General features: G+C 46.2%; 4 protein-coding genes, 1 non-coding gene and 1 pseudogene across 6 annotated transcripts; 5 read left to right on the top strand and 1 right to left on the bottom strand.

The window, feature by feature from the left end:
• The first annotated feature begins 144 nt into the window (after positions 1-144).
• Positions 145-228, top strand: TRNAY-GUA (transfer RNA tyrosine (anticodon GUA)). Its single transcript is given in 2 exon segments — positions 145-181; positions 193-228. It is a non-coding gene; the product is annotated as a tRNA-Tyr (tRNA).
• Positions 229-4,280: 4,052 nt separating this feature from the next.
• On the top strand, positions 4,281-8,350 carry LOC135676258 (receptor-like protein kinase HSL1). The gene is made up of 3 exons (XM_065187218.1): positions 4,281-4,527; positions 4,607-7,533; positions 7,625-8,350. The coding sequence occupies exons 2-3, from the start codon at positions 4,947-4,949 to the stop codon at positions 8,017-8,019; spliced, it is 2,982 nt and encodes a 993-aa protein (XP_065043290.1). The 5' UTR covers positions 4,281-4,527; positions 4,607-4,946; the 3' UTR covers positions 8,020-8,350.
• Positions 8,351-11,434: 3,084 nt separating this feature from the next.
• On the top strand, positions 11,435-15,941 carry LOC103987753 (uncharacterized). Its single transcript, XM_009406142.3, has 2 exons — positions 11,435-14,282; positions 15,142-15,941. Exon 1 carries the CDS (start codon positions 11,672-11,674, stop codon positions 14,234-14,236), a length of 2,565 nt encoding a protein of 854 aa, XP_009404417.2. The 5' UTR covers positions 11,435-11,671; the 3' UTR covers positions 14,237-14,282; positions 15,142-15,941.
• Positions 15,942-16,274: 333 nt separating this feature from the next.
• Positions 16,275-19,966, top strand: LOC135676255 (MLO-like protein 12). 2 transcript variants are annotated; one of them, XR_010514214.1, is made up of 15 exons: positions 16,275-17,030; positions 17,130-17,187; positions 17,281-17,438; positions 17,522-17,638; positions 17,735-17,795; positions 18,048-18,136; positions 18,212-18,286; positions 18,371-18,459; positions 18,531-18,580; positions 18,678-18,718; positions 18,799-18,972; positions 19,063-19,098; positions 19,172-19,300; positions 19,369-19,776; positions 19,904-19,966. XR_010514214.1 is itself a non-coding variant. In XM_065187216.1 (14 exons), exons 1-14 carry the CDS (start codon positions 16,914-16,916, stop codon positions 19,663-19,665), a joined length of 1,491 nt encoding a protein of 496 aa, XP_065043288.1. In that variant the 5' UTR covers positions 16,276-16,913; the 3' UTR covers positions 19,666-19,862. The 2 variants fall into 2 exon arrangements, 1 of the variants encoding a protein (XP_065043288.1); XM_065187216.1 differs by lacking the exon at positions 19,904-19,966 and having other exon boundaries at positions 16,276-17,030; positions 19,369-19,862.
• Positions 19,967-20,220: 254 nt separating this feature from the next.
• LOC135676256 (fasciclin-like arabinogalactan protein 6) lies at positions 20,221-21,918 on the top strand. The gene is made up of 2 exons (XM_065187217.1): positions 20,221-21,343; positions 21,484-21,918. Exon 1 carries the CDS (start codon positions 20,374-20,376, stop codon positions 21,307-21,309), a length of 936 nt encoding a protein of 311 aa, XP_065043289.1. The 5' UTR covers positions 20,221-20,373; the 3' UTR covers positions 21,310-21,343; positions 21,484-21,918.
• On the bottom strand, positions 21,599-22,987 carry LOC135676257 (rac-like GTP-binding protein RAC2; annotated as a pseudogene).
• Positions 22,988-23,122: the final 135 nt, after the last annotated feature.

Genomic DNA, 23,122 nt, shown 5'->3' with positions numbered 1-23,122 from the left:
AAATAAATAATAAAATGTCACACTATCCATCTCGCGTATTTTCCCCAAAAATAAAACATATAATATATTAATTCAAAAAAAATAAAATCATAGGCAACCAGAAACATTAGAATTTAAATCGATGACCAATTAACAATCATAAAACCGACCTTAGCTCAGTTGGTAGAGCGGAGGACTGTAGTCGGTATAGTTATCCTTAGGTCGCTGGTTCGAATCCGGCAGGTCGGAATTGTTTTTCTTTTTTTACGCTCTACATAAGATATTTGAACAATTTTATTTTTAGAATATTAATTTTAATATATATATAACTCATATGGTTTTTTGCTTTTTTTTAGATATATATCATATGTTAGTCAATAGAGTGATAACAATATGCTAGTTTATTTTTTAGGATGTCTAAATCAAATTAAGATACTCATTAATTGGATATGATAGATGAATAAGTCTCGAACTAAGACTTTAATTAGCTTTTATGGCTACATTAAGAAGTCTCATTAGTAAATATCTTAATAGTTTATTGTAAGATTTTGAGATTAAATCCTACCTTCATTACTTATTTTTTTATAATAATAATAATAATAATATGTTTTGATAATAAAGAGGATGAAGCTAAAATCTTTCAATTTATTTTTAATTTATGGTAATATATGAAAAGTTGTTGTTTCTTTGATTTTTTTTTCTTTGGTTAGTATTTACAAGAAATTAAACAGGTTTCTCATGTGGAATTAGTGACATCTAATGGTAGGATTTATCTTTTATTATAAAATTAATTTATGATTTTTTATTATTATCACCGACTATGACGATTTAGTATCATATTATATATGAAAGGATAATTTATAAAACTATATATAAGTCCATTATGAAATTAATATTTTAGGTAAAAATTATTCTCTTCAAACTATATTACAACAAGTGGCATAAAAATGGATTTAGTATTTGACATATATATATATATATATTAGTGGATCAATTTTCTTATCTGGTCAATATTAGACCAATATCTCCTTTTTATCGCAATCATGTCATTAAAAGGTAGCCAAAAAAATACAAATTTGAATGGTTTTACATAAATATATATTAAGAGTCAAAATTCATGAAAGTTGGGCATCGTCTCCAAGTTGGGCCTCCTCTTGTCCGTGATATGTTGTAAATGTATATGCAATGCTTGCTGATGTTTTTGCTAGGAAAATTCGATTTGGAAACAACTACGAAGTATTAATTGCAATAAACAAAAGTGATTTTTTTGGTATAAAAACTATTCTGCGACGCTAAAATATTTTGTAGTATTGACAATAATAGGAGGAGTCATATTACTCAAATAAATCATATATTTATTATGGAGACTTGTTAATGAATATAATATAATCCCAATCTATATATTTTATATAACGAAAACCATATTTGAGGCTCAAATCATGTAATAAATTGTTAAAGCTTTTATCAACCAACTACTTATAAATATATTGAATGAGATTTCAAACTGTTTATTAGTTTTTATCAGTCAACTACTTGATACCTTCGTAAATATGTCGAAGAAGACTTCTAAATCTTGACTTTGTGTAATTTAGTCGATTATATCACCATCAAATTAATTTTGTCTATTATATATATATATATATATATATATATGTGTGTGTGTGTGAGACGAGGGTAAACTTCGAACCTATAGTTTTATGATGAACTATCAAAGTTTTTACCAACTAAATTAATCAATACTTTCTTTGTATCGAAATCTTTCTCATTAAATAGATTTTATATTTATAATGATAATAATAATATAATATCTAATATTTTTTAAATTATAATTATCTTTACTAAGTTTGATCAATCCAATCCAACCGATTAAACTGGTTGATCAATTCCGCTTAAAAACATTGTATTAAAAGGAGACAATCATTTCATTGATTTATAAAAAAAAAAAGATGAAAAATAAATATCCTTAAACATAACAAATCTAAAATTTAATTATTTAATTATTTTAATTATTTTAATTATGAAAGAAAACAAGCATCATATCGAGTGGGTCTATATTTAGCACCCACACGGAATCCATTTTTTTTATATATATAAATTTTAATTTTTTATTATTCATAATCATCTCAATTAGTCGTGCTTCGATTGACATACCACATAATCATACAAAATAATAATTAAATATAATATTTTAGGATTCATTTTCAACATAGTATATAATATTTTGGTCCATTTATATATATCGGTTATTAATCGACTTGTCTTAATGATTACATACCCTCAAGAAATATTATAGTTTGACGATTCCTCAAGTGAATAAGATTGATAATTGACATCAAATCATATTATTTTGAAATTCAAATCGAGGAACGATCACTTGTACAAATGTGGCCACACATCAAAGTTATAATACATATGGACGATAGAGACGCGTATCCCCAACAAAAATTAGATTTCCTAATTCCACTCAACAACCATCGGATTTGATGTAGAAAGAGGCATTGATGGTGGCTTTTCTATGTCCATGACCTACCACATTCATTATGTTCGTTGTTGAAGGATATTGAACATGATTTATGCTGCGATGACCACCATATGTTGAAGTTGGGTCAAGTCATCATGTATGAATGTCCCCAAAGGTCGGTATACTTCTTTTTCATCTCCCTCTCTCTCTCTCTCTCTCTCTCTAATATCAACTCCATAAATAAGATACATGTAGTGTGTCATGGATTATGAAGCATCATAGAATGGCACTTTAGAAGTACCTCCTGAAGCCATGTTGAATCTCGTACCAACTTTTCTCACATGCTTTAGGTGAAAACATGAGATATATATATATATTGGAAGAAATCTTACATAAAATGGAATGATCATGTGACTTTATTACAGTCAATCTGAAGGTGACAACACAAAGATCATGTGAAAGATACAGAGAATATTATTAGCATATTAGATTTCAGATACGAAACAGATCCAAAGATTTGTGCAGGCACAAAGATTCACCTGTCATGTTGTTGCATCATATCTCTCCATGTTCCTCCTTTCCCAAAGCCACAACCAAAACCAAACGTAAAAGGCATGCACCGGCCAGCAGCTGAAAGCCAAGCTTGAAAGCGAAGCATGATTTGGACCCAACACCATTTCCTAAGCTCTTTCCTTTTCAGAGTTCTCATTGCTCATGATGGTAAAGACGCGAAGGATGAAGAAATCATTAAGCTCTGTGACCTGGTTGCTGTCTGAGAAAGTTTCATCAAAGAAGATCCGTAACGATCCATCGGAAGCCGAAAGCATCTCTTGCAGAGATGAAGCAGAATGAATTCATTGGCCGATCACTCCACCATTAAATCGTCCATCCACCCAGTGTACGACGGGAGTTTAATGGGGGAAGCAATTTGCCGGCAGCAGAAGCGAGGAGAGACGCTCATGTGGTTACCCCCTCGGCTGCCCTTTCCCCTTGCCTGCAGGCAATGGCACTGACTCCGTTCTGATTGACGTTAACCTCGACACGACGTCCATCGATCTCATAAATTTATTGGATGTAGAACACACTCATCGATGAGAAGATTCACATCACGCTGCAGTGACTCCAAATCGGTCAGTCACCGCCACCTCGGCCACTGCCTCCACCGTCGCTTCCCGCCCACAACGAGGCACATGAATCAAATATCTCCGACACACCCATTTGTTCGCTGCTCGCTCGCAACAGCTCAAACCCGGCCGGACCTCCTCACCTGTCATTTTCGTGTTGTCACGCAGAGGGTGAGACGACATGTTTGCTCCTCAGTCGCAGCGATTCTCTCGTGCATGCAGCATCCCGTTCTCGGGGTGGGAGTGTGATGAGATGACTAGGGTGTAGACCAGCCTGCGTGTGCATGAGCGAGAATGCCGCAGGATTCCCAATACTGAGGAGATTTCTTGACCGGGGGTACTGTTGCAGTAATGAAGAGACCGCCTCCGTTGATAACGAGGATGTTACTGCTTCGGAGTTCGGGGTAGGTTTCGAATTCACCATTGTTTTCTCCCTGAGACACGGAGAGAGAGAGAGAGAGAGAGAGGAAGAAGACATGGGTAGGTGTGGAGTCGCGGTGGAGATTTAAATGCAAGGAGCCTGTCACTACTACAGATGTAAGTCTACGACGGGTGTATTTGACTGTCGCCTGTACGTCAACCCACGCGAGCGACAGTCTCTGAAGCAGATATAATCGTATAATAATTAATTATATTTGGCTGTTTATAAGAGATTATGATCTTCCTATGTTGCTTGAACTCAGAAATCCAACATAATAGAGATGAAGGCTGTGCTGAATGATCTGTTCATCCTTCACCGGGAAGCCAAAAGAAAGAAGGAAAGAAAAGCTGCAGCAAATGCATGCAGGGAACAAAACAACGTGACACAGATCGCCTACCATTATAGCTTTCCACCTCATCGAGCCTGCACGAATGTGCAGGAATTTAGCAAGCTAATGCCTGACAGAGCTGTTTGGAGACCATGTGATGTGGCATGGGAAATCTACTGAAGAGTTTGGGCAATCCCTCATGCTCTTCCGAATGGTTGGTGAGCTGACAGGTTTTAGTGTTGGCTGCTGCCTTCCCTCCCATATCAAATTAAACAGTGGCAGGTCCCCTGCAGATGGCACGACAGCGGATAAATGGACTGCACTGCATCATTGCTCCAACTTCGATCCCACCTGTTTCGACAAAGGTGTCCGTCGTAAAGGAGAGAGAGAGAGAAGAAGAAAGCATTCCAATGGTTTCTTAGCCCGCCTCTGACTCTCACACTGAGAGTAGAAAGCATGAAGTGGGCACCTGCTCCTCCACCATCATCCAATTGCTTTCCTTCCACTGCCCTCAATTCTGCCTCTTTCTCCCACCTCTATCTTTCATCCGTGATGGGGTGGTGGGAGGAGTAGCCATTCGCTTCTGCTCTAGTTCCTCTCCCTTCCCTTCTCCTCCATCTGCCTGACCGAGCCATGGCACTTGCAGCTGCCGTTGTGGTCTTCTTGTTGCAGCTCTGCCGCTTCTCTCTGTCCTTGAACCAGGAAGGGCGGTACCTGTTGGAAGCCGAGAGAGGGCTCGTAGACCCCTCCGGTGCCCTCTCCGATTGGAATCCACGTGACTCCACCCCGTGCAATTGGACCGGCATCACCTGCTCGGACGGCACCGTCACCGCCGTCGACCTCACCGATCGAGGACTCACCGGGCACTTCCCCGCCGCCCTCTGCCGCCTCCCGAACCTCGCCTTCCTCTCTCTCTCCGCCAACTACATCAACTCCTCCCTCCCGGACTCCGCCGTCGTCCCATGCGACGCCCTCGCCCACCTCGACCTCTCACAGAACCTCCTCGTCGGCTCACTCCCTGACGCCCTCGCCGCCCTGCCGGTCCTCACCTACCTCGACCTCACCGGCAACAACTTCACCGGCCCCATTCCGCCATCCTTTGGACGCTTCCCCCGCATCCGGGCGCTCTCCCTCGTCGCCAACCTGCTCACCTCCACCGTCCCTGCCTTTTTGGGCAACCTCACCACCCTCCGCCAGCTCAACCTCTCCTACAATCCCTTCGCCCCCGGCGAAATTCCTCCCTCCCTCGGCAACCTCTCCTCCCTCGAGATCCTCTGGCTCGCCGGATGCAACCTCGTAGGCGACATCCCGCCGTCGCTGGGCCAGCTCTCGGAGCTTGCCGACCTCGATCTCTCCACGAATGCGCTCTCCGGCCGCATCCCTGAATCCATCGTCAACCTCTCCAACATTGTTCAGATCGAGCTGTATAATAACTCGCTCTCCGGTCCAATTCCGCTGGGCTTTGGTAAGTCCAGCTCGCTGCTCCAGATCGACGCCTCCATGAACCAACTCGAGGGGCCGCTGCCGGAAGATCTTTTTGACGCCCCCCTCCTCGAGAGCGTCCACTTCTACTCGAACAGACTAATTGGAGCCATACCCGCCGGCGTCTCTCGCTCCACGAGTCTAATTGAGCTCCGCCTCTTTGCCAACCGGCTGAATGGCTCTCTCCCAGCCGACCTGGGCAAGAATTCGCCGCTGATGCTCCTTGATTTGTCGGACAACATGCTCTCCGGAGAGATCCCCGGGAGCATCTGCGATCGCGGCGTGCTCGAGGAGCTGCTTTTGATCGACAACTTGTTCTCCGGTGGCCTCCCTGTAGGCCTCAGCCGCTGCCAAACGCTCACCCGCGTCCGGCTCAGGAACAACCAGCTGTTCGGCGAGGTCCCCGCCGGATTCTGGGGCTTACCACATCTTTGGCTGCTCGAGCTCAGAGGTAATTCCTTGTCCGGTGGGATCTCTCCGCTAATCTCCGGCGCTGCAAACCTCTCCAAGATCGTCATCGACGACAACCGGTTCACCGGCAGCATCCCATCCGAAATGGGGGCTCTGTCGAAGCTGTACGAGTTCTCCGCCTCCAACAACCAGTTCTCTGGGCCGCTCCCCGCCTCGCTCGGCAACTTGGAGGAGCTCGGGCAGCTCGACCTCCACCGCAACCTCCTCTCCGGTGAGCTGCTCCGAGGGATCCGTTCCTGGAAGAAGCTCAGCGAGCTAAACCTTGCTGATAACAAGTTCACCGGCAGCATACCCCCCGAGCTCGGCGACCTCCCAGTGCTCAACTACCTTGATCTCTCCGGCAATCTCCTCACCGGCAGTATTCCCATCCAGTTGGAGAATCTAAAGCTCAACGAGTTCAACTTATCGAACAATGATCTCTCAGGCGCTGTTCCACCTCTTTTCTCGCGCGATGTCTACAGGAATAGCTTCTTGGGAAATCCGGGATTGTGCAATGGCATGCCTGGCCTGTGCCCTGTCTCGCGATCCACCGGGGATCAGCGTAGCTTCATCTGGTTGCTCCGCTCCATCTTTATACTTGCTTCGTTGATCTTTGCCGTCGGAGTTGCCTGGTACGTTTGGCGGCACCGGAAGTACAAGCAGGCCAAGCAGGGAACAGAGAAGTCCAAATGGACGTTGACATCATTCCACAAACTAGGATTCAGCGAGTATGAGATATTGGACTGCCTTGACGAAGACAACGTGATTGGCAGTGGGGGTTCCGGGAAGGTCTACAAGGCGGTTCTCAGCAACGGAGAGACGGTGGCTGTGAAGAAGCTATGGGGAACATCCAAGAAAGATGTGGAGAACGTAAACCATTCCGTGGATGATGGTTTCGAGGCAGAGGTTGCGACGCTGGGGAAGATCAGGCATAAGAACATCGTGAAGCTGTGGTGTTGCTGCACCACCAAGGACTGCAAACTGCTGGTGTATGAGTACATGCCTAATGGGAGCGTCGGAGACCTGCTGCACGGCAGCAAAGGAGGGCTTTTGGACTGGCCGACGAGGTATAAGATTGCGCTTGACGCCGCGGAGGGTCTCTCTTATCTGCACCATGACTGCATGCCGCCCATCGTGCACAGAGACGTGAAATCGAACAACATATTGTTGGACGGTGAGTATGGTGCCAAAGTAGCCGATTTCGGGGTGGCGAAAGCTGTTGAGATGATCGGCAAGGGGCCAAAATCCATGTCTGTGATCGCTGGTTCATGTGGATACATCGCGCCAGGTTTGTCCACGATGATCTCATCCTCCTCCTCTGCGATCTACTGGATGCATAGAACTGAAGCGGTAATTTAATGGTCTCTCATATGCTGCAGAGTACGCATACACTCTCCGAGTGAACGAGAAGAGTGACATATACAGCTTCGGCGTGGTCATTCTGGAGCTCGTCACCGGGAAGCTCCCGGTCGATCCCGAGTTCGGCGAGAAGGACTTGGTGAAGTGGGTATCCTGCACCATGGAGCAGAAGGGCACGGACCACGTCATCGACCCCAAGCTCTACATGCACCACAGGGAGGAGATGAGAAGGGTCCTGGGTATCGGCCTTCTTTGCACGAGTTCTCTGCCGATCAACCGCCCTTCGATGAGGCGGGTGGTGAAGATGCTGCAAGAAGTTGGCGCAGAAAGCAAGCCCACCAAGGCCGAGAAGAAGGACGGGCAACTGTCTCCTTACTACTGTGAAGATGGTTCAGACCATGGAAGTATCGTCTGAATGGATTCTCGTTTGCTGTGTGTGTCAAAGGCCAAGAGAGGGGTGGGAGAAAGAAGCTACTAAATCCTACTGCTGTGTTTTCTGGCAGATTGCTGCAGGATTTGGGGGATGAAGTGTGTATCTTGTCCTCCTCGATATCTACTTAGCTTTTTGAATCCCTTCTCTGTGCGCGGGTAGATTATTAGGATTGGGTTGAAACTATCCGATCTGCTAGATGGATGGATGCAAATAGAATTGGATATCTACAGATTTGCAGGTCCTCAATCCATCTCCATCAATGTGATGGTACTCTGTGATTTATATTTTGAAATGGATGCAGTGTTATGCCGAACACACTGTTATGCCAGTGAGAGATGCCGATGGAGACCATCTGCAAGTTGGACCGACATGGACCGGCGTTCAAAGTGCACTGCCACTCCTGAGATATGAATCCTTCCCTGTACCTCCACATACGCTAACCTGCACATGAGTCCAAATATGGTGACCCATCGATCCATTTATTCGACACCGTCCGATACTATATATATATATATATATATATATATAAGAGGGAGATCCATGAAATTTTTTTTGGGCTTTTGTTGCATGATGCCCTTTTTTATTTTTATTTGATGTCCTAATTTTTTTAATATCCTAAATACCTCTTTGTGGTCACTTCATCTTTTGGACGGGTAATATCAATCCCTCGTAGGTATCCATTTTTGTAAGGTATTTTTATCTCATCGTTACTTTTGTCTCATCGTTTTGATTATATCGTTTTTGTTTCGTTATGATTATATTCATCCCATTGCAAGGCCTGTCATCATGATGAAGGGAGAAAGAGTCTTGGCGATAACGAGTGACATTTAGGGTGTAAGGAAAAAAATGAGAATATTAAATGAAAAAACTAAAAATATGGGTTTAGGAAAAACTTAAAAATATAAGTGTTTTTATAAAATCACCATATATATATTAAAATTTGTAATATTATATTATTATATTATTGTTTTATGTTTTAAAATATTCGTTTCTTTCATTTATTTGAATACTGTCTTTTATAAAAAATAAGTTTTAACAAAGGTTTTGGTTGGAGGAGTACGATTAATAATATTATCTTTTATTTTTTATTAAAAATTTAATATTTCTAAATGATCTTTCGTAAATATACTTAAATAGTATTTTTTTTTCTCTTCATCTTCTTCTCCTTCTTTCACATTCTCCACCTCTTCTTCTTAACATTTATGTCGATCGGGAACATAAGGTTAGGATGACAATCAACGATGAACATAGAACATAGGCAAGGAGCGCGAGGTGACAATCGATGACGATGTTAATAGGGAAGCATGTGTTATGGGAAAAGAAAAAAAAAGATAAAATAATAATATTAAGATTATAAATAATAAAATAAATAAAATATTTATTATTTCTTAAAGAGGTTGTTAATAATGGAGGCATTGTCAATAGAAAAAAAAAAGGAATTCTGAATAGTACATTTCTTTCCATCTTTATACCACTAAGATTTTATAGCAACAAATCACTTAAAAGATTTTTTTTATATCGATGGAGTGGGGATTTAAGATATATTATTTTAATGAACAGAAGGCTCACAGTTTTTATTCTGATCATATATTTGGGTTCACTTGAACCCATGCGGCCCAACCTCTCCTCTCCAATCACTAAAAGAATCAGTATCACATCAAAATTTCTCTTTATTGCCCCCAAACGGATTCAAAAACTCCAAAAATAATCATTTTTATTTATATCTTCATAGTTAGCAAACTGCACAAGGCATCAGTATGGGGAATCACTGATGCCATACCCAACATGATGAGGCACAGTTAAAGCTCGGAGAAGGAGAAGCCAGCGGGCGGTGGAGGGCGTTCGGTAGCTTTCACGGAGGTGGAGGAGGACAAGTACTCCCCTGCTCTGGCCTGGTTCGCCTCAAAGAACGTGAAGCTCACGTGCGCCGAAGATAAAGGTCTAAGCGGCATCTCTTCTCCCTCCACACATCACTCTCCGCCCTGCAGTAGTAGCAGCAGCAGCAGCTCTCCCTCCCGCACCGATGAGTGATATAAATAGGGTGGGCCGGTTCATTATGGTCCGAAGGATGACGAGAGAGAAAGCTGGGTGGCGCACAATGGCCATGTCTTTCTGTTTCTGCTGCTGCTTTTTTCTTTAGGGTGGGAGAGAGGAGAGAGGAGAGAGGAGAGAGGAGAGAGGGCAGTCAAAGGTCCTCAAAAGGCGCAACACGTATAACTTATACACATGCGTGCGTATCGAGTTGAAGGCATTGAGAATGCGTGTGGGAGGAGGTGGTGTTGCTCCCGTGCATCGCCGTCTCCGTCTCCTCTTCTCATGGGAGTGGGGACTGTCACAAAATTCTCACCTTTAGTGCACTGGTTCCACAACCAAAGGGGCCGCACAGCGAGGAGACCTAGATTCCTCTCCTTCACCTTGCAATCTAAACCGTATCTATCTCTCTCTCTCTCATCACTGTATTGATGACCTTGTGCCACCTCCTCCCTCCTCATCATGTGCCAGTCCTCAGTCACACAGCATTTTTGGATCTTTCTGCTGATCCCTTTCCCCATGGCACGCCCCCATGTGACCCCTCTCTCTCTCTCTCTCTCTCTCTCTAGTCTCTGTCTCCGCATCCAATTCTTTCTTTTATTCTGATACTTACTGTTGAGTCTAGCTGTTGCACTGCTCTAGCTTTGCATCCAAGGAGTGGAGCACCTACCTCTCTGGCTGCATTAATGTCACCATGGCCTGCCCTCGGATAAGCTTGGGAGGGTAGCGTACAAGCTTGCGTTGCCCATAAATCGATATACGTTGACCACGAACCGGATACTGCAAGCCATTGCGATGTGCAGCCACTGGCGGAGTAGTCCATGGGAACTGCTGCCCTCTTCCTTCTCGCTCACTCTCCGTCTTCCTCCACCTCTGGACTCGTATAGTTGTCACCTTCTTCCTTCGAACCGAAGTTTCCATCTCCACAAGCATATCTGCCCGCTGGGTTGGCAATCCGTGCTCTTGGTAAACGGTAGTACCATCGCTCGGGTCTTTCTCCTTCTTTGGCGAGTCAATACCTACAGTCAATGAAAGGTGATCATTGAGTGCACATTTTGATCCCATGCTGGTGCTGTCTTCAATGTCAATTCAACGTTCAACGCTCACTTGATGACGCTGGGCCAAGGCTGTTTAGCATGGGTATCCGACGGCCATGCTAGACCGTCGCTGGTAACGCATGGCTACCGTTGAACCATATCACCCATGCTAAACTCGCATGGTTTGACCAGCCATTCCGGAGGACAAACATCCTCCCAAAACAAAAAGCCTACGGAGCCGCTGGTGATGCCATTCTTGCAATATAAGTGAATAATGGAGGTTAGTATGATAGAGATATAAGGTACCACTAGTGCCTGTGACCCCGTCGCTACTGCTGCTGCTGCTGCTTCTCCCATTTCGAGTACTGCGTCTGAAGCCGCCTTCCTCGCTGTCAACCCCCCCGTCTGCTCTCGGTAGCAGAAGGAAACCCTAGAATTATTATATATACTTGTTTAATGTTTATCTTTCTTTAGCTCTCCACTCTCAAGTCCCAAGAAGAAAGCGGCTCCTCCTCTCTCCGCTTCCCTTCTTTAATGGTGTGTGGTATGAAGGACTAGATACATAGATGAGGCGGAAGAAGAAGGCTTCCGTAGGCGGAGCCGACAGACCCTATTCCCACCGCCGGAGCCGTGGTGGCGATCTATTCTTCTGCTTTGGTTCCCGCCCTTCTGCCGCTGCCGCTGCGCCGTCTTCTTCGTCATCGTCCGCCGCGGCAGCAGCCATGCGCGCGCCGTCCTCCAAGTCCCTACTCAGCCCCGGGCGCGGCCGCGACCCGGCGGCGGCGCCCTTCCTGTCGTCCTCCCTCAGCCGACGCCTCCGGAACAGCGGCAGCGTCAAGGGCGCCCAGTCCCCAATGTTCCCCACGGTGGTAGCCGGGAGGCGGAAAGGCGTCGCCTTTGAGGCTGCGGAGCCGTCCTCCCCCAAGGTGACCTGCATCGGCCAGGTGCGCGTCAAGAGCAAGAAAAAGAAGGCGGCGGCGGCGGCCGCCGCGGCCGCGGCTGCTGCTGCCGCTGCCGCCAAAGGCAAGGCGTCGGTGATGCGCTCGCGATCTATGAGGGGAAGCGGGAGGGAGGCGAGCTTCCGGAGGACGGAGGACATGGGCGGAGCGGGGGAGTGCTTACCGAGCAGGAACCAGAGGTGGGTGTATCACCTCCCGGTCAGCATTTGCGAGGCGCTGAGGGCATTCGGGTCGGAGTTTAATTGCTTCTTCCCCTGTGGCGGAAGATCCCTCTGTTCCTCCTCGTCTTCCTCGAGATCGGCCGAAGGAAGGGAGGGAGGGTGCGGCGAAAGGAGGTCGAACTCGTGCGGAGCAGTGTTCGCGAGGTGGTTGATGGCAGTTCCGGACACCGAGGAGGGAAACGGACGAGAAATCGTGGGTGTGGCAGTCGAGGATGGAAGGGACAGAGAGATGGGAATGGTAATCAAAGAGAGGTTGAGGAGAGAGGATTTGGAGTTCGGGATCGAGACGGAGAAGACCGAAGAGGTGGTAATGGTGGTGGAGAAAAGGGAGGAGAAGGAAGAGGAAGAGGAAGAGGAAGAGGAAGAGGAAGCGAGGGTCAGCATTTGCATTCCTCCCAGGAATGCTCTGCTGCTGATGAGGTGCAGATCTGATCCGGTCAGGATGGCGGCATTGGCGAGCCGATTCTGGGATTCGCCGGCCATGCAGGTGCGCGTGGAAGAGGAGGACGCAGAAGAGGAGGAAGATGGTGACGATGACAATAGAGATCAACATGGGGAGCGTAATGAGGAAGTGAGGGGAGAAGAGAGGGATGATGAAACTGCTCAAACTGCGGAACCATATCGTGAAGAGGAGGGAGTAGAAGAAAGCCATCAAGGAGTGATTTTGAGTGAAGAACTGATGAAAGCTTCTGATGGAACAGAGGCACAAGAAGAGGAGGTGAAGCCGAATCCAGTCGATGAAAGGCAAAATAAGGACGAGGATCTCATAACGGGGACTGCAGCTGAGCCTGTCGAAGCGATCGGTAACTCGGAAAGGGATCAAAAAGAGCAAGAAGTAGAAGCAGCTGAAGTTGAGTATTCTCGGTTAAAAGAAAAGCCAGAAGAAAAAGAGATGACGAATGATACTCCTCCGAAGGATAGAGAAGCAGAGAAGGAAGAGGATAAAGGAAGGAGAACCAGCAGCTGCTCGTCCACAGCAGATAAAGAGGAGAGGAGATCAAGCAGGCTTGCTTCCAAATCGAAGGAGGGATCAAGAAGGCACAGCTCTGCGTTGAGGGAGAGGGACAAGCGGCGACATAGCTTCTCCACAGAGCGGGAGGTGGGAAGACCGAGCTTGGGAAGACCAAGCTTTGGCGGTGAGAAGGAAGTGAGGAGAGCTAGCTTCTCCATTGAAGCGAAGGGGAGGTGGAGCTTCTCCATTGAGAAGGATGGTCTGAGACTAGAAGAGGAAGTAACGGATGAAGCAAAGAAGACCAAAAAAGAATGCTTCCCGGAGAAGAAGGGTCCGAATGGCAACATGGAAGTCCAATACTCGCATACCAAGGAAAAAGAAGGTAACGAGGGGGGAGATAAAAGAGGCAGAAAGCAATGCGGAGTAGAACGCGAAGCTGGGGAGAAAGGAGAGGAGGAGGAGAAGGGCACGGAGCTGCCCGACTGCCTTCTACTTATGATGTATGAGCCCAAGTTGTCCATGGAGGTCTCCAAAGAAACTTGGGTCTGTAGCACTGACTTCCTCCAGTGGCGTCTCCACCACCCCAACTATCGGCCTTGTCACCCTTCGAAACCAGTCGCTGCTGGCGCCACAGCTACCACCACCGGCGCTGGCAAAGTCGGCACCAGAGCGGATGAAGTAACTAAAGGTGAAGCAAGCATGGAGATCACTGATGATAGGAGCAGTGATAATAAGGAAACAGTCTCTCCTATCCAGGAGGCACCACAGCCTTCGTCGTTGCCTTCACCACCAGTGTTGCCCACTGTGTCGGACAAGGATAAGAAGCTGAGAGGTAATGCTGGTGTGCTGCCATCACCGGCACCGGCTCCAGCATATGGGCCGTTCGTGCTAACACGGTGCAAATCGGAGCCAATGAGGTCGTCGGCAAAGATGGCACCCGATGCTTGCTTTTGGAAGGATAGACATCGGCCAATTGGGGCCACCGGAATCGGATTCTGAGCTGATACCATCCAAATTAAATGATTTTGACCGGACCTTAGACAAGGTAAGAATACTGTAACTCTTGTGTGCAATATTGATAATTTTCTTTGTGTTATTACTGTTCTGTTAGCTTGTACAATAGCAATAGCAATCACGGTTTGTTATTTAAATGAATTTTTTATGTACTGAATGTGAAGGCCTGTTTACATTTGCTATTTTACCGAGGGATCTTGGATCTTATGATGTCGTTAATGACGTGGTGGACAAGGTAGAAAGAGCATTTTACAGCGCATGTTCAGCAATCTAACAAAACACTTATATGTTATATGCCTTGCCCTAAGCATTAAAATTCTAATTTTTGTTTGAGCGATACGACTTCGGAACTAACCGGTGGTGTCTTGTTGGGTCTCTTTAAAGCAAAGATCCAACTCTGTGTTGGACAATGCACTTGAATCAATTTCTTATATGTTTGTGGGTTTCATGTTTTGTAGCAATAATAATGTGCACACCGAAGATGCTAGTTATTTTGTTTGGTAAAGACTTGGGAAGATTATGATAAGTTCATGGGATCAAAACATCATATTTAATACTGCAAAAATATAACATAGTTTGATAGTAATAGACTGTATGAGCACATTTGAATGCTTGTCATTTTTTGAAGTTTTGTGAATGTTCGCGCTGCCGGCAACCATATAATAGCATCAACTGTTGTCATCAATTTGTGTGTTGCTTACCTCCAAGTGTTCTTTTTTAGTCTCTTTGTAGTACATATTGGAGATCTGCTGCAATTTGAGTCAAGCTATAATGGAAAAGAGATTGTTCTTTCTTGTGTTGGTGCTGAACTCAGCAAGAAAATAGGCTTCATAACCATTGGTGCTCTATGAAATGTGACGCATTTCTTTGGTTGTCTTTCCACAACTCAGATGCTGAGCCAGAAATGCATCTTTTCTGTCTGGCTAAAGCTTGAAGAGAAGGTATTGAAATGAAAGGGAAACAGCTTTGGATAGGTGGTGATTGGTTTCTCATGGCCAAATGGAGATGAGCTTTCAAGAAGGAAACAGCTCTGCGAGTGGGTGCTGATATTGATGTACATCACCTTCCCACAGCCAGCAGGAAGAAGTCTGTCAAGGCTTGGCCACAATGACCCCGTCGTAGGGCCGGAGGTCTTCTTTCTGCCTGCCACTCTAAAAAGAGACGAGGGAATGAGCATGGAAACCATTTCCTCTCTTTCCCTTCCTCCACTATCCGCCATTACTGGTGAGAGACCACCATCTGTAGCAGCTTTTTCTCCCCTGAAAGCCTTTGTACGGTAAAGGCGATCGCCATTCCTTTTCCTCTGTTTCTCGGCCCCCATCATTTTGCCATGGAACATTCCCTCAAAGCAAAGGAGTTGGAAGGAGACGAAGCAGAAACCCGATGCGTCAGATGATCCAAATGATTCCGACCCGAGTCCATACACGGCTCCAGTTTCTTGCTTGGATCAGGTTGAGGATGACCCAGCTCTGTCTTAACCTGATCAATTAAGCCAGCAAAATGAATTGATTGGGTGCTACAAATACACCACCAACGACTGCATCTTTTGATATCTAGCAATCCAAGATGGAATGCCGCTGAGTGGATGTTCTACTTGTCGCATAGTGTCTCGAGCAACGAGAGAATCTAACTGATGACTTCAATTGTGTTTTCGACTCATATAGCCACCTCTTTTGAGCGTAATAAGATAAAGAGTACATCGTTGACGACGACACGATCTCTGCCTCGCCACGGCAGGTGTTACTTGTGCTGGTTGACCTTCATAGATCGCTTTAAATCCCCACTGGGATTCAGGTTCGAAAGCTATGGAGATGCGTGGAGGTACAGATCGAGTACGGCTAGCGATACCTTTGTCAGCATTCACGTTGTCACCATTAAAATCTCTAAGATCCCGTAACCATTCAATGCACCGAGACCTTCTATATTTGATTTGGTCACCAACTTGTTTGTCGACCTCCGAGCTTCTTTAATGATGTTGTGTGCCGGGAGAAGTTTCCAGGAGCCATACCCTTCTCGTCTGACGACTTGAAAAGGATAGGGAGAGAGAGAGAGAGAGAGAGAGAGAGAGAGAGAGAGAGAGAGAGTTCAAATCTCAGCCATCATCCTACGATTTCATGCTATGACAAAAATACAGACTGAGGTGTTGAAGATCGAGATCAAATGACAGTAATGAGTAGGATTGGATTGGATTAGATAAGGCAGGCATGATAAACACATGCTCTAGTTTCTCATTTGACTTTTGATCAATCCTGTGGTGTTCTTCCGGTCACAGAAAGCCTTGTTTGAATCTTCTTCGATTTCTCTCTCTCTATATGTTGACCTTTTTTTCCGTCTTTGTTTTCGTTTATATGCATGCAATAAATCGTGTAATTTTAACCACTCTTGAAACGATGGTTTCTTGGAGGATTCTACGTGAGGCTCAGTCTTCCTGTCTGTTCCCTACCAAGTCAACTGGACAACGAGAGATCGACCTCCACAAGCAACACTCCGACATAGCTTCCGGGCGATAAGGCCGCCTACGTTTTTAGCTCACGAGCAGCAGATCTGTTTGACAACCGATCGAGAAAGAAGAAGAAGAGCACATGAACCCAAGTGGAGGTCTTTAAATATGTAGGCGCATCCCGATAACATCCACAGCTTAGTGTGCCACCACCACATCGAGATGTCGAACTCGGAAGCGTCTCTCGAGTCCACTCCTAGCTGGGCTGTCGCTGGTGTTTCCGCCGTTTTGATCTGTGTAGCTCTTCTCATAGAGCACGCCCTTCACCGGTTAACTCTGGTCAGGCATCTCTCGCTCATCCATAATGCAATCTTGCCGCTTCTTCTCTTTGTTAGCTTTCATGCCGATCTGATCGTGCGTCGGTGCCTTCATCGGCAGCTGCTGGAGAGGAGAAAGAGGAAGACCCTTAACCGGGCTCTCGGCCATGTCAAAGCAGGTTAGCGAAGAATGCGAGTGGAGTGTGTTGTCTTCAGCTGGCTGCCATTATTTTCTCTAAGAGGATTTCTTCCTGGGCTGTCGTTGTGATTAGAACTCAGGAATCTGGGGTTCATGTCCTTGCTGCTGACTGTCGCTAAGCAGCCCATCTCAAAGATCTGCATCCCCGCAGGCTTGGGAGACTCCTTTCTTCCATGCAAGGATGCTGCACCGCCAGGCAGATTCACCGAGGAGCAATCCTGCCAAAATAAGGTACGTGTGGCTCAATAGAGCGATCAATGTTTCACTGCCTATGCACGTACAAGGGAATGGACACTTGCTTATTCGACATGCAGGGCAAGATATCTCTGCTCTCCTCACAAGGGACTCAGCAACTACAGATCTTGATCATCGTGCTGGCTATGTTCCATATCCTTTCTTCCCTTGTAACCTTGGCTCTTGGCGAGGCCAAGGTATTCTTCATTCATAGTTCATTGTTAAGAACAGAAGAAGCAAAACGATTGCTCGAATTAGTGTCTGTCTCATCAGGATTCTCTTGTATCCTTCAGATGAAGAGGTGGAAGACATGGGAAGAAGAAACCACTACTCTGGAACATCAGTTATCGAATGGTAATTTCACAAAGATCATCGATGTTTCACTACATCTTCAGCGTTCACTTTCCCGATTGCAGGACTTTTTGAGCACTCTGACCTCAGCATTTTGACTGATTATATATAATGTATATACATGATGAAAGACATATGGGTAATGTTTGAATGCCACACTTGAACATGACATATGAACCTTAACCGGATACAACCAAGAAGCAATGATCTCCAAGGTGAAGCCTTTCCTTGTACTCAGTGTTCTTTCTCATGCAGATCCTCGTAGGTTAAAGCTTGCACGGCAGACATCATTCGGAGAACGGCATCTGAAGTCTTGGAGTAATCACCATTTATTTCTGTGGATGGTAAGTTCGATTCCTATTGCCGTGCCTCAGCCTCGTGTAATTCCATATGCTGATCACTTGCTTTCTTGTTTGTAGGTCTGCTTTCTTCGACAGTTCACTGATTCAGTCTCGAAAACCGATTATTTTTCGCTTCGTCGCGGTTTCATTGCTGTAAGACAAGATTATGCTCGAGCCATTGGTGCTTATGGGGAAGACGAATCCAACTATTTAACGTGAGTTTGGTTTGATGAACAGGTTCATTTTTCTCAGGATTGCAAGTTCGAGTTCCGAAAGTTCCTCCGGAGATCAGTGGACAGAGACTTTGCAGTGGTTGTTAGTATCAGGTCTTCGTCTGAAACCATACTCTCTATGCTTGTTGAATCCGATCTTTTACACCACTTTCAATTGGCTGCAGCTTCTGGATATGGATGTTTGCCGTGTTCTTCATATTCTTCAATGCCTATGGTAAAGCATCATCATCGGTTAATTAGATCAGAGTTCCACACTACTCTGCTTTCTCTGATCACCTAGTTTCTTCTTCTTTTGTTGTTTGGACAAACAGGATTTTATAGCCATTACTGGCTTCCCTTCATTCCTTTAGTGGTATGACTATGCTTTCCGTGTGCTCAGAGAGTTAGAAGTGATGATAACTAAGAGAAGATGAAATGTTTCTGTGCCTGCAGATTCTTCTGGTTATAGGAACGAAGCTAGAAGTCATCATAACAACAATGTGCTTAAAGAGCAGTAATCAGGCAATCGTTGTTCCAGGGACAATATGTGTTGAACCTGACAACAGCTTCTTCTGGTTTGGTCGACCTCGATTGCTGCTGCACCTCATGCAGTTCATCTTAGTCCAGGCGAGCTCATCGTCCTGTTTAAAGCTGAAGTCATCTTGAAATACGTGAAAGGATATAGGATTTTGATACGATTACCTTTGTGCATCGCAGAACTCCTTTCAGCTGGCATTCTTCGCGTGGACATGGGTGGGTAGGCCATGATCAGTGTTACTCGACTCTTCTATATTTCGAGCTGATGATGGGCATGCTGATGCTGCAGTACAACTTTGGGCTCCGGTCATGCTTCCATAGAGAGGTGGCGGACGTCGTCTTGAGCTTTGGGGTAGGCATTCTGGTGCAGCTCCTGTGCGCTTATGTTACGCTTCCACTGTATGCGTTGGTCACTCAGGTACAGAAGCTCCGAATTAACCTTCCTATCACTTCCATCTGTTCATCATCTGAATCGTTTCTCGTCAGATGGGTTCCTCGATGAAGGAAACCATCTTCACTGATGAGGTTATCGAGAGCCTGAGAGACTGGAAGAGGAGAGCAAGGAAGAACGTTGCAGAACGGAGGTCGCTTGCCTCCGATAAAGACGAAGCTTCATCATCCTGCAGTCACACGCCAAGAAAGCCAGAGTTCAAGTACCCTTCAGGGAGGATAGAGCTGCTGGAAGTCCAAAGAGTGGTGGAAGAGATCATTCAGCATGGTGCTAACAACATGTCTAATGATGGCGAGCTCTCCTTTGGGCTATGGAGAAGGCCGATCAATTAATGTAAGATGCAGGCCTTGACCACTGTATTTACTGTAATTCAGGTCAACATCCAAGATTTTCCAATCGAGGGAGAGGATAGACTGATCGATGAACATAATATATGCTAAGATGTAAGAATTCAAAGCACCAAAGATGTCAATTTTTAATGTAATATTTCCGTTTAGTTTCATCAGTTTTGGTTCTGACACGAATAATCAATTGAGTTGATACAAGTCCTTATCTTCTTCCTGCTAAGAGAAAGATTGACGACAGAGTCCAGACTGTCTCAGCTCTCGACGCAATGATCCAACCCAATACTGCCAAACGAAGTGGGATGTCGAGCTGGAAGAATTGGCACCTTTACAGCGAGAAGGAAGCTCGTGTTTGCGCCAAGCTGGTGAGTTGTCTTTTCCCGGATCTTAATCGAGTCCATGAGCCTATCAGTGCCTTCTTCCGGCGCCATGTGACGTGCAGAAGACGGGCAGTCATTGACGGGGGGATGTTCTACCTAATCTTTGACAGAACTGCAAGATCACTCACTGTGAAGTGACAGTCCCAAGCAAGCAAGCCAAAGAGGAAGTTTTAGTGAGAACCGATCATTCTAGTCTTATCTTTGATCAGAGAGAGGCGAATACAGCAATCGGTGGTTGGGCAGTCACCTTCTCTGGATCATGCTCTGCTCTGGCCCTCCTGATCTGAAATGGGAATTCTAGGGGCCAAGGCATGAAATGCATGAATGGACAAAGGACAGCCTCCTCATGATAGGCTTCAGCCTCACTCGCCAACTTCAGCGGCCAGCTCATGCCACCGTGTTCCCTCTCCCTCACTCTCCATCAAAAGCTCCCCCTTGTGCACTTCCTCTGTGTCCATCGTTATCCTCCATAGCAGCGGCTAGGCATCGCCACCACCCGATGGCCTCCTCTCCCATCTTCGTCGGCCTCCCCACATTTCTCCTCCTCCTTACCACCTCCGGCCTCTGCGGCCAAGCCACGGGCGCGGTGGCTCCTGGTCCTAAGCCAGCGCCGCTCAACCTCACCGGCATTCTCGAGAAGGGCGGGCAGTACGGCACCTTCCTTCGCCTGCTCAAAGAAACACAGGTCGGCGAGCAGATAGAGAGCCAGCTGAACAACTCCTTCAATGGCCTCACCATCTTCGCCCCCACCGACAATGCCTTCAACAACCTGAAGCCCGGCACGCTCAACAGCCTGACGACCCAGGAGCAGGTGTCGCTGGTCCTGTACCACGTCCTGCCCAGGTACTACACCTTGTCCACCTTCGAGACCACGAGCAACCCGGTGAACACGCAGGCCTCCGGGAGCAACGGCGTCTACACCGTCAACATCACCAGCAGCAGCAACCAGGTGAACGTGTCGACGGGGGTCAACGAGACGCCCGTCAACAACAACCTCCATCTGGACTTCCCACTGGCGGTGTACTCGGTGGACAAAGTCCTGCTGGCCCCCGAGCTCTTCGGGGCGAAGCCTCCTGCGTCGTCGCCGCCTCCCGCGGTGGCTCCAGAGAAGCCCAACAAGGGCTCTCCGGCAGCGGACGGGCCTTCGGCCAGCGCTGAGGCAGCGCCCTCTGCAGCTAGCCCTGAGGGAAGGATCACAGAAAGGGTTCTGCTTCTGTGGGTCGGGTTGGCGTGCATGGGGAGTCTTCTCTAAGGAGAGCATCGAATGAGTTGTCTGGTTTGCTATCGTGAGTAATTTCCTGCATGCATTTGTACTCTCATTTTTATGATTTATGAGTCGATTTTGTTTTCACTACAAGTGGCTCTTTTCGTATATTTCCCAAAAATCTCGACACGAATTGCTGATTGCAACACATCACTTTCATAGCTTTGGGAAAGACCAATTCTTGCATGCGGTGAAAGAATCAACAGGACAAAGACATTCTCACGAACAAGATATTACATCACTCCATCGGAATAGAACCAAGAAACAGAGGAAGAAGGACGAAAGAGTTGCACTATCCTTGAGAGTCACCGCACTCATAGAATGAGACAAGTCCTCTGCTTTCGGCTCTTTTTCTTTGGCTTTGGTGGGTAAATAACTACCTTTATTGCTGCATCAAACACCGCCTTCACATTCTAAAGAAAACGAAGACGAGAAGTCAATGATCGATACAGTAGTCATCAGATAACTCCAACACTACACCTTCATGCGATGTTCTTAAACCTCGCACTACCTGTTGAGTCTTGGAACTGCATTCTATGTAGACGGCCGCACCTATCATTTTCTTTAGCTCTTCTCCCTGTTTCAGAAGAAACAGTATGCCACATTTAGTGTTGGACTGATAAGAACTGCTTGGCAGAGTCATCCGAAGCAGGAAAACTTGCCTGTGCTATTGTGATAGGTGTTGTCCCAGGATGATCGATAATAAATTGCCTGTCTTCTCGTAAATCTGCACCTCAAGGAATCCAATTTACTCCTTTTTTTGAAGATTAAGATCACATAATTCATTGACTAGCATGTTTCAAAGAGTAAAGAGGTTTAAGAAACTGTGCCGATTGCTTACCAAGTTTAGTTCCGACGAGGACGATGGGCACATTAGGAGCGTAATGTCTCAGCTCAGGAATCCACTGCCAAGAAGAAAGAAAACAGCACGATGAGATACAAATGGAAGACAAAACCGATGCATTGTGAGCTCAGAGAAAACAACATGGCGAAGGCATTCATTCATACACCTTCTTGTACACGTTCTCGTAGCTGGCCTTACTGATGAGAGAGAATGCTAGAAGAAACACATCGGCTCCTCTGTAGCTGAGAGGTCTGAGTCTGTTGTAGTCCTCTTGCCCTGAAATCCCAATGCTCTAAGCATCAGCTTACATCTCATTTTGTTCTTCTCTTAAACTACAGATCGACTGAGAAGTTGCTGTCATCTTCTAGATTTGTGCTTTGGAAACCAACACTTGGCAAAACCTGCTATAGTAGAAGAAGTGCGTCCCTCGTAAACAGGGGCAATTAACCTCACCTGCTGTGTCCCAAAGCCCGAGGTTCACTGTGCTTCCATCAACTATCACATTGGCACTGAAGTTGTCGAACACAGTCGGGACGTAATCCTGTTGCAGTCGATCAAAACAAGAGAAACACAGCTGAGCTCTACCTGATCACCGGGCGAACTCTTCGGCTAAAAGCTAAGCTTTCGGATGTTACCGTCGGAAACATATTGCTGGTGTAGGAGATGAGCATGCAGGTCTTCCCCACCGCGCCGTCGCCGACCGTCACGCACTTGATGAACCTCGCCGTGCTCATCCTCTCGTTCCTCCTGTCCCTGCTGCCGCTGAAAGAGAAGAAGAGCGATGAAGGTGGGAATTCTGCTGCTAAGCGTTTGAATTTTGAATAGGGATGAAGGACGAACCAAGGACCGGAGGTGAGAGATCAAAGGCTTGTATAATGGAACGGGAGCAGCCCCACCACCATCTCTGTGCACTGATCTCATGCTTCAAGAGGTTTTCAGCAATGATGCCCTGCATCA

Source organism: Musa acuminata, chromosome BXJ1-6 (genome assembly GCF_036884655.1).
Source record: "Musa acuminata AAA Group cultivar baxijiao chromosome BXJ1-6, Cavendish_Baxijiao_AAA, whole genome shotgun sequence".
In the NCBI taxonomy this organism is placed as follows: domain Eukaryota; kingdom Viridiplantae; phylum Streptophyta; class Magnoliopsida; order Zingiberales; family Musaceae; genus Musa; species Musa acuminata.
This window is presented reverse-complemented; position numbering and strand designations above follow the sequence as displayed.